Source organism: Mytilus trossulus, chromosome 11, assembly GCF_036588685.1.
Source record: "Mytilus trossulus isolate FHL-02 chromosome 11, PNRI_Mtr1.1.1.hap1, whole genome shotgun sequence".
In the NCBI taxonomy this organism is placed as follows: Eukaryota; Metazoa; Mollusca; class Bivalvia; order Mytilida; family Mytilidae; genus Mytilus; species Mytilus trossulus.
This window is the reverse complement of record NC_086383.1, coordinates 31,533,837-31,545,427: the sequence shown is the minus strand read 5'-3', so window position 1 is coordinate 31,545,427 and position 11,591 is coordinate 31,533,837. Positions and strand designations below refer to the sequence as shown.

The window sequence follows — 11,591 nt, the reverse complement described above, 5'->3', positions numbered from 1 at the left end:
GAGTAAAATTGAGGACATTTACAAACATTTATGTCGTTTGCTAAGCGAAGTAGGCTCTTCATCGGAACATTCTCAATCAGCTCGCGAAATCGGAACTGATATTTCTCAGAAATTTGAACAGTGTGAAACGGATACTGCTACTATTTTAAAAGAGATTGCTAAACGCATACAATGTATTGATGAGGTAAAAAGTGAAAGGTCATCTAGGCGTTCTAGTCGATCGAATCGTTCAGTGTCTGAAAGGTCACATGTTTCGTCTCGAATATCAAATGCGTCTAAATTATCTGAAACTGCTGCAAGAGCCGCTGAACTTAAAACAAAATTGAAATATATTGAAGCTGAATCGAAAGCAAAGTTAGATCTTGATAAAATTCAAATTAGGCGTGAGTTAGAAACTGCAGAAGTAAAGTAAGAAATACTCGAAGGAGTAAGTCAGGGTGGCTCAGTGCTTGATGATGCTAAAAAATATTTACCACAAGCCGATATATTGACAAACTTTTTAAAGACTGTAAGTGCTTCACATGATCAAAACCAAAATTCAAGTGTACCTAACATTTATCGTCTTCTGTGCCTTTTACTAGTGATACAAATGTTAACTATGCGATAAACCAAAATCAACCAGTTGTTGCACCTTTTGTTAGCTCCTCAGGTCTAAATCCGGATGTAAATGAATTTGTTCCGATTCAAAGAGAAACAAGTAGTTTCAGAGCGATGGATCACGTACAAACCGATTCTGTGCATGTGGATTTACCGAAAACCGAAATGCCAATTATGCCAAAAACAATAAGCTCAGATGTGGTTACTGACTTAGCCAAATCTTTTGCCGACCAAGTTAACTTGAATAGACTTCCTCCGCCTGAACCTCCGATATTTAATGGCGATCCATTAAAATATTCGTCATGGAAAGTTGCTTTTGAGACCTTTATTGCGCGAAGGAACATACCACCTTTAGAGCAGATCCATTACCTACGTAGGTATGTTGGAGACTCCGTTCGTGAAGTAATCGAAAACTTTTTCCTTATTGCAACATATGACTATTATTTTGATGCTAAAAAACTGTTAGACCAAAGGTATGGTGACCCGTTTATCGTTGGTAATGCTTTTCGTGACCGACTAGAAAAGTGGCCTAAGATAGCGTCTCGTGATAGCTTAGGATTGAGAAAATTTTCAGATTATATTAAACAGTGTCTTTCCGCAATGAAAACGATCAAGAATCTGAACGTTCTTAACGATGATCGTGAGAACCGAAAACTTTTATCAAAATTTCCCGACTGGATAGTTACACGATGGGGACGAATTGTCGCTCATTATAAAAGTGATCATCATACATTTCCCTCATTTCAGACTTTTTCTGTGTTTATTGAACGAGAGTCAACGATTGCCAACGACCCTGTTACTTCTCTCAACTCTCTTAAAACAGATAGTACACCACGAAATACGGACACAAACTTTCGAAGTGTTAAAAATGACCGTGATACACCACGCAGAAATGCATTTGCAACGGAGACAAAGTCGACTAGTTATGATAGGACCAAAGAAAGTAACTCCGGTGCTAATAAGAATTGTTTGTTCTGTCAAAAGGCTGGACACATACTTGATTCATGTAGAAACTACCTTGCAAAATCTGTACAAGAGCGTAAAGAATTTGCTAAGAGAACAGGCTTGTGCTTTGCTTGTTTAGGCTCTGGACATTTATCGAAACAGTGTAACAAACGCACAACGTGCAGCATTTGCACAAAACGACATCCGACAGCCTTTCATGGAGATGTAGTAAAACAATATCCGAACAATTCAAAACAACCTACACCTTGTAATGAGGAAAAGGAACTTTATAAGTCTCAAACTGGTGCGGTTTTAATGAGCATAACCGAGTCATATGGAAAAAGTCCGATGATTGTTCATGTGTATCTCTCTCATACTGATAACCAACAACATGAAATACTAGTGTACGCACTCTTAGATACTCAGTCTGATACTACGTTCGTTTTGGACAATACACGTCAAACTCTTGGACTTTCTGGTGCCGACGTGAAGCTGTCATTATCAACCATGCATTCACAGAATTCAATAGTCGATAGCTGTAAGATAGATGGATTGATAGTAAGGGCTTACGATAGCGACATGAAGATAAGGTTACCGTCTACATTTGCACGCGACATCTTACCGGCAAATAGAGCACATATACCTACTGGTGATATGGCGAGAAGATGGCCGCAGTTAGAGAAGATTGCCAGTCAGTTGATGCCAGTAAGTGATTGCGAATTCGGACTACTTATAGGTTATAATTGCGCCCGTGCATTGACTCCTAGAGAGGTGATTCCGACAACTGATGATGGACCTTACGCACAGAAAACAGACCTCGGATGGGGTATAGTTGGTATTGTGGATCCGAGCTGCATTGATAATGCATTAACTACACATTCTCACAGAATGATAGCGTTTGAAAGCCATGTATTATTTACTATTAGAAATTGTACAAAATTAGTAAGTCCCGTTGAAGTAGCGCGAATGATGGAACTCGATTTTTCCGAACGAACTCATGACAAACAGTCTATGTCATTTGATGACAAACGTTTTTTGAACATTCTTGAAAGCGGAATCAGAGTAAATGATGGACATTATGAAATGCCCTTGATAATGCAATGCAATACATGGAATAGTTTCACCTCAATATATATAGCAGTCATTATTATATACTCGTTAGTTGTGCTAACAACTAGCACAACGATCAGAAAACTGACACCGCAGTTGAAACATAAATCGAATACAGTAGAACAAAAACTTTGATATCGACAGTATACGGCTCAATATTTGTGTCTCTAATTGAGACATATAAGAATGTTGCTGTTCAAGCATTCAAGGCAACATAGATATCTGTTAAGCTCTTAAATATAGAAATCATTTTCCACCTTGAAGATTGCAATCGTTATTGTTTACTCATCGACCGTTGACCACTAGCCAAACGAACAGAATTTGAATCGACCGTTGACCACTAGCCAAACGAACGGAAATTGACACAATATTTGAAGCATAAAACCTTTCTTGTCAAACATATATAAGAGCAACACATGTAATGTTCGAAATGTATGGCTCATAACGGGTGCTCAATACAAGCCTCAAAGGCAGATGAAATTACTTATATATCCACCCACCATATTTTACAAATGCAAATTAAAATAGCTTGGTAATAACTAACTACTAGGCTGGTGGTACCCTTGGGAAAATAAATCTCCACCAACATTGGTATCGACCCAGTGGTTGCAAATAAACTCATCATAAATACCAGGATTAAAATTTTATATTGACGCCAGACGCGCGTTTCGTCTACATAAGACTCATAACAAACAAGCATTAACTGTTCTATATAACTTTAATGTCTAAAATTAAATAACCATTTTGCATTTCATGACATGACAATACACACAATTATGCAATTATGTAATTCATCAATGACGGTGTAAAATCTCATGTAACCATTTTTTTTTTAAAATTTCAGTCCGTAAGTAGCAAGTTCAAGTTTGATTTAGAGAAGTATATACTGAAACTGTAATGCAATACACATAAGTAACTGTTAAATAAGGACATTGTTTTCCCTTTCAAATATTACAATGGTTATGTCCATGGATTTATGAGTTTTGAACAGCGTATACTACTGTTGCCTTTATTTATCAATATCCTTTATTTATTGTTGACCACAACGAGCAAATCGAACAAAACAATGACACTATATTTGGAGCATAAAAGCAGTCTTGTCACGCATACATAAGAGGAAGAAATATGTTGTCTATAGTATATGGCTACCTATGGTGTTTCTCTACATGACACATATATCTTACTGTTCCAGTCTTCAAGGCAACAACAATCATTTATTCATCAAAACATCATATTTTACTTATAAAAACTTTTTTTCTGAAGGTATATAAAGAGCGCATAGCAACGGAAGCTTCATTATTTTTGTATTCGTTTGTTAAAGAAGAGGACGAAAAATAGAAAGAGGGACAGTCAAACTGCGTACTATCAGTGAGCCCTTTTCGAGAAAATAGATCAAACTTTAAAAAAAAAGAAAAATAATACCTTATCTATGACGAAGTCAAATTGAGTTTTCTGCAGAGTAAGATGATTACCCTGATCCAATATTGTCTTTTTGAATTCAAAAAAAAATGTTAATAAGAAAATACAAGTAAATATATAGTGCATAACGTAATGCTTTATTAGTCATTACAAATATGGCCATATTTTTATTGGCTAATACGAGGGGGTCAATTTACTCTATCACATGGCTGAGAGGGTGACCATTACATGAAATATTTTGAATGTTACCCTCTCGTCTAGACCAATCAAAAATCGACAATTCAAAGGACAATGAATTGCATTTACATCAAGTAATTGAATACAATACTTAAGTTTTACATTTTAGATCAGATTTTATTATTCAACTGTCAAAATAAAAATAAAATAAAACATCTTGCTTAATTTATTTTTCAATTACCCGTAACGTTGTTTTGTTCGTGACGTCATATAAAATACTTTTGAAATAATATTAATCTGTAAAAGACAATAATGATAGGACGTTCAGAATAATAAATTAAATAACACATAGCGGAGAGGGTGATAGAGCAGATTAGTTCCCCTTGAAAAAGCAATGTTTCCTCGGGGTATCAATCTGCTCTATCATCATCTCATCTATGCGGTATTCATATAGTGAGACCAATAAGACATTGAAGGTCAGTGGGATTGAAAGAAGCGAAAATCCAAAATGTCTTATAATCTGTTATGTATTTAGGAAAAAATGCAAATATGTATTGTACACAATTTGAACGTTTATATCCCATACTATGAAGGTTCATTTGTTTGAAATTTGTAAAAGAAACATGCATGCATACACGTTACCAATAACATAATTCATGAACTGTAGATTGATGTGCAGCAGTAATGTACCATTTTCTACTTTGTCTGATACCTGCTGTAAAATGGTTCCTCTAGAGTTTTCATATTCCTTAAATGTTTGTATTCAAATGGATGCCACGCAATATTTTAAGCGGAACGAAAAGTAAAAGTACTGTTGATGGGGTCATTTAATTACCAGTACTTATCTTAATATATATGTATATTTGTATGTTGTTTATTTCTAATGATGTTTCTGTCAATCATTTAGAAATCTGGCTACATGTCAGGGACAAATAGAGAAAAAATCGATACCAAAGTTTGTTATAACATTAAATGTTGCCTTGTAAACAATGCGCAATGTTTAATCCTTCCTTTCTTCTTTCCAAACACTGCACGACGGAACAAATAATCTGAACCTATAAAACAAACAGTGGTGTACTTTATAAGTTATCGTTGAACCAGCATATGATTTTGCGATCTACAATTGTCCTTTTATCGAATACCAATCTACAAAATGTAAGTAGATAAATAAGTAAGTTGGTCTACACATATTTCATATTGTTTTTGTTTTATTTACATATGTTGTTTCAGTTTCTGTACACGTCATTACACTGAGCTGGTCAGAATCTGAATTGTTGATTATACGCTAAAATAAAAACAAACTTGTATTGAATGTTTATAATTTCTATTATTTTTAGTGACGTATGGTGCGACAAGTGCCGTAAGTAAGTATCCTAAATATACAACGCAAATATTTTCCATCAAATAAAAAAGAAAAGGTTATTATACTAGCATATCACTAAAACGTGATAGCTCGTTTTGAAAAGCGTTTAGATAGAAAGTTAACGATGTTTATAAAAAATATTCTGACGAGGTTCAGGGAATGATATCAACTATAAAGGAGAGTAATTTCAATTAAGAACATACTTTTTCGTTCATTGACATTTAAATGTTTTATGTGTTATATATATCATCTAAAAATATATATGTTGATATGTACTGATTACCGTAAGCCAGAATACAGTTTACATATTCTGTTGATGAATGATATGTTTTTGTATTTCATCTTGAATTCCTAAAGTATTTACTAAAAGTTTGTAACAGAAAGTGCTGCAATAAATATGCTCAAAACAAACAAAAAACGAATATAGTAGAGTTTCCTAAAGTATTTACTAAAAGTTTGTAACAGAAAGTGCTGCAATAAATATGCTCAAAACAAACAAAAAACGAATATAGTAGAGTTTTTTTAGTATGAATTATGAATAAAGAATTAAGTCCCCAAATATTTCCAACATAATTTCATTTTATAAAACTTGTACATTTAAATATTACAGATATATGTCCTATATCAAAAACGTATAAAGCAGTAGAGAAAACAGAATAATAGTTTTCCAAAATATAATCAACATGTTTTCGATTATGTATGAAATAGTGTGGTAACTGATGAGAAAACTATAATTTCAATGACAAAATACTTATCATTTAGTATATGTAACTTTTTATTTTATGTTGAATATAATAGTTGTTTCCACTTGTTCCGTTGTTCATAACGTTTGATGCTGTCTGTTTTCGACTTTTTTTTAATAAACTTTGCACCTGGAAGTTCGGAATTTCTGTTGTACTTTTACGTTTGAACATAAAACGTAAAATATATTACATATACATTTACTGTAATTAACAATGATTAACATGATTATTTATAATTGCTGCAGAGTTTGAATTAAAACATTGATGAGGTTGATGATTTTAAATATCAAATCAATAGCAATAGATAACTGCAATCCATATTTCGCCGTAAACTGTCGGTTTTATCTTGATATTTCCTAAATATTATGTATTATATGTTTCGTGTAAAACTGTTTGTCTGATAGTGGATTTTTATGTTGGGCGTTACATCATGTACATTGTCAGTGTATAATCGACTAATGCATTTGAATGTTCCATTGGCATCTTTTTCATTATTTTATGTACAAATCAATAAATGAAAAGTAAAATGTTAAGCAACACCTGAAAACTTCTGAATTAAAGTCTCATTTAAATGTTCGATTACGCCAAATCTGTCCGTTGCATGGTGTTATGGTAAAACAGCTTAACCTTATATTACCGGTAAAATCAGTTGAAAAGGGTCGATCGCATCAGATTGAAAAAGGAACAAAGCGCACACAGAATTAAACATTTGTTGAATATAAAACCATCGATTTTATTGTCTTTGCATTGTTCGTTTTTTCCGTTCTATACAGTACAAGGACAAATCAAATGCATATTTGGATATGTATATATCTATAAACAAAGTTTATACTTTCATATTATTTGCCATCTTAATGTTCAGCTAGTGAAGAAGCATTTGATACCGTTTTAATTACTTTTAAATATCGAAACAACGACGACTGCATTACAAAACACATTTCTGCGTCTTCCGAATGCCCCAAAAAGTCTACCGAATGATCAACATACTTCATTAAAATCAAGATGAATATGATATTGTTTTATTTTTGTTTCTTCTATTATTTTCTTTAGATCTGGCATTATATACATTTTTTTAAGAAAAAAACAGCTAAAAAAATTAAACGAATACCTACCGGTCATGTGGTTAGCGTTATGGAGATGATAACAGAATCATCGTCTAGAAAAAGTTTTACATTTACCGGATCAGCTCACTAGGCCATGCTCTATATTGTACTTGAACTGAACTTGTATATCTGCAGCTGACATAGTTAATCCCAATAGTCAGCATTTAGGTGATTACATGAATATCAATTATATGGTCATTTTCATAAATTCACTATTCACAAAACTCAGACTTTTAAAAAAAAAATGAGGATTTTCTAATCCAAGGCATATATTACCTTAGCCGTATTAGGCAACATCTTTTTGAAAAGTGGGTCTACAATGCTCTTCAATATTTTACTTGTTTGGCTTATTTTTATCTGAGAGTCACTGATAAGCCGTATACACCATTGGGTCGTTGCCACTGCTGGTGCGCGGATCGTTCCAGAGGGTGTCATAAGCCCAGTAGTTAGTTATTTGACATGACTATCAATTATATTGTTATTTTTATAAATGTCCTATTCACAAAACTTTGGATTTTTCCGAAAAACTACAGATTTTCTTATCCCAGGCAACCCTTAGCCGTTTTTTGGAATTTTGGGTTCTTATTGCTCCTCATTTTTGTACTTGTTGGCTTTTATAACTATTTTGATATGCTCTTCACTGATGAGTCTTATGTAGACGAACAACATGTATTGTGTATTAAATTATAATCCCGATACTTTTGATAACTATTAAGCCTTGTTAACTCGGTACCTACATGAATTAGCAATTAACATGTGTATAGCATTTTAAGAGTTTTAAAAGCTGCTTTTAAATGTTCCGTTTACAAAGGTTTTGGGGACATACACTTATGAGGAAAAATATTTTATAACAAATTGCTCTTCGAAAGTAGATCATGAAAATGACCAAGTTCAAAAGTAAATATATATTCATGTTGAAAACATTCTCGGTCGTCTTTTTACGATCACCATGTGTTAAATATATATACTGGTATTTTCAACGTATTGAAATAGAGTGTCGTTTACGAATCGTCAATACGCTTTCCATTAATTACATTTGGAAAATCCAAGACATATTTAGAATGTTACTGACGTTCGTATGTAGTCGGTGTTTACAAAGTCAGATTACCTTGATGTATTGAATTCAGTTTTTAATACATGTACCTAGTGTCATTATAATCATTATTATTTTAGTATTACTATTTTTATTACTTAATGCAAATTGAGTGGGATATATGATTGTCTATATATACTTCTGTGACTGTATCTTACATTAATTTGTAGGATCCTTTACTATAGATAATTTAGCTGATCTGTAACAATAACATCTTCATGCCTTATATATCATGTACTGTAGTACGCCGCTAGATTAAAACTGACGTGGAAAGGTAACACATGCCCACCGCAAGCTCTTTTTTTGAGAGCCCAGGTGGTCGGGTGGTCTAGCGGGACGGCTGCAGTGCAGGCGATTTGGTGTCACGATATCACAGTAGCATGGGTTCGAATCCCGGCGAGGGAAGAACCAAAAATTTGCGAAAGCAAATTTACAGATCTAACATTGTTGGGTTGATGTTTAGACGAGTTGTATACTTTATGTACACAGCCATGTATCACCATCATTGATGGCGATCCGATGGATACATCTGTTGTAGGGTTGTCACTGACTCAGACGTACTCATAATTAAATGTATACACATACGTGGCGCCAGAAAAGTTATTCTTCGAAAATACTTTATATACCAAGGCAGTACATTGTTTTATCAATGTATATTAAGATTGACAAGGCTCAAACCAGAGAAGATGAAACCAAATTTGCTGCTACTCCGAACATGATATTACAGAGTTATGTATTTTCTAACGAACATATTTACTTATGTACACCCGGTAATACATTACTACTGATCTAAACATGCTAAATGAAAGAGTAAGTATGTGTACAGTTCGGGTCTGTATACCTCAATTTATCATACAATACATTAAAAGTACAGACAAACCCTGGTATCTGACTGAACGTTCTTACTCCTTGTATTAAAGAAAAACATGTGTGGTATTCGATCATTGGGATTGTGGCTTGTTAAGACACTGTTTTCAAGTAAAGCACGTTGAAAAAATTAACAGTCACAATTATCTTTTAAGCAATCTTTGTACATTTTTATCAACAGTGTCATACGTACATAAATTACCCCAAGTATGGTACGGTACATACACCTCTCTTAAAACGTCAAGCGTCAATTATGGTATAAGTGGCGGGAGATAAATATAACAATATATTAGTTCCCTGGTTTCGGACTGCACCCTTAGAACCAGAACATCCGAAAAATGTTTTGTTATACTTAGTATGCACAACCCACATCATCATGGTTTAAGTGGGCTATTCCATGATACTTGATAGGTTGATTTCCCAGGTAGTTATAGGTGGTGTTTATGTTCAATATTGACGACTAGCACATGCGCAGTTAATGTTTATAAATAGATGCCCATAGTAGACGAATGAAAAGTTGTGAAGCATAGGTAAAGGAGACAAAGTAATGTGATGTGGCCTGCTACAATGTATAATACCTATATAAAGAAACTATTATGGCGAGAACCAGGAAAATGACAATGCCAAGAGATTGAAAGAAAAGATCATTTCAGGGTCCGCGTTTGGTCAACAGCAACACGAATTCATACTTATATTTTCTTATTACAAAACAATAAACAAATACCAACGATTGAATAAAGAAGAGTGTCTGTATAACAAGAAATGTTTGCATATCACTTAACACGATGATGACTGCTGTACCCATATTTTGACTGTTTTATTTATTATGTCTGTTTGGTTCACGCATCATTGTAAATATAACGGAATTTGATAAGACTGTCATCAAAGTAAGAGGTTTAGCGCTTTTAAACTAGGTTTAATCCACCATTTTCTACATTTGAAAATGTCTGTACCAAGACAGGAATATGACAGTTCTTGGCCATTCGTTTGTTATCTGTTTTGTCATTTGATTTTGCCATGTGATTATGGACTTTCCGATTAGATTTTCCTCTTAGTTCAGTATTTTTGTGATTTTACTTTTTTTAACACAATTATACCTAACACCTTTTTTACCTTATCTTAACTAAATTTAAGTTCAAGTTCTAAGACAGTTATAAGTCGCAGTTCCAGCAGCAACTTCAGTTATAACTCAGTTTTCAATTAGACAAGCACATCAAGTCAGTTTTGAACGTACACATTAACAGAGGAACAGTCTAGACGAAGAACAAAATTCGAAGGATACTATTAACGGGGTAATTGAAATCATTTATCAACGGTATTCATAATAAAAAACAGAAGAAAACAGTATCTAAATAATTTTCTCCGAGTATTAGAAATACAAATTATTTGCTATTTTCAGATCTAAAATTATATTGACGTTTGTAAACGCGAACAATGTTGTTTGCAACAAATTTGTTGTGAACATAAATTTTGTTTAATACTTACTGTTGGTTCATGTATTTTCGTGGGTACGATATTGTGTGGGTTGAGAAGAAGGTAAGTTTTCGCGGATACTTTTGTCGAATTCTTCGTTTTTCTTCATAGAATGATTGTAATTCATGTAACACATTATTATGTGGTTCACCTGTATATAAGGTATCTTATGAATTTTAATGAATCAAAAGTAACTTTTTCACTTACATTCACGACAAATGAAATAAGTAGATACTTGTCTCATGGACAATACAAGTCTTTCTTTGTTTTATCACTATACGTTTAAATAAGAAAAAAACCAACTTAAGTGTGTTAAACTAACAAAATGACGTTAAGTGGAAATAGTATGAGTGTAAACATAACACATAATGACTGTTTGTGCTTTGTTGTTGTCATCTGTATCATGTATTCTATTTTCAAGAGGCAACAGGAACATACCCCTGATCAAAAATCTTCAATCAATGAAGCACAAACAAATCCGTGTTGCAAAATAAACGGAGGGAAACACATCAAGTATAAGAAGAAGAACAGAAATACTTAACTGCAACAAAAGAAAACAACACAAACATACAAAGAAACGGACTATTTGATAACAACTGCCATATTATTGACTTTAAGAGAAAAAAGGGTTGGCTGAATCTCGTTTTTTGGCTAGTCAAACCTCTCCTTATATATAATTTTTGAAAATACCAATACAAGGA

General features: G+C 33.3%; 1 protein-coding gene across 1 annotated transcript; it reads left to right on the top strand.

Moving 5' to 3' along the window:
• The first annotated feature begins 711 nt into the window (after window positions 1-711).
• LOC134689961 (uncharacterized) lies at window positions 712-2,787 on the top strand. The gene has a single exon (XM_063549929.1). It carries the CDS (start codon window positions 712-714, stop codon window positions 2,785-2,787), a length of 2,076 nt encoding a protein of 691 aa, XP_063405999.1.
• Window positions 2,788-11,591: the final 8,804 nt, after the last annotated feature.

Bases quoted from the DNA above. Each gene is read 5' to 3' on its own strand.
- LOC134689961 (XM_063549929.1), top strand. From the start codon at position 712: ATGGATCACGTACAAACCGATTCTGTGCATGTGGATTTACCGAAAACC.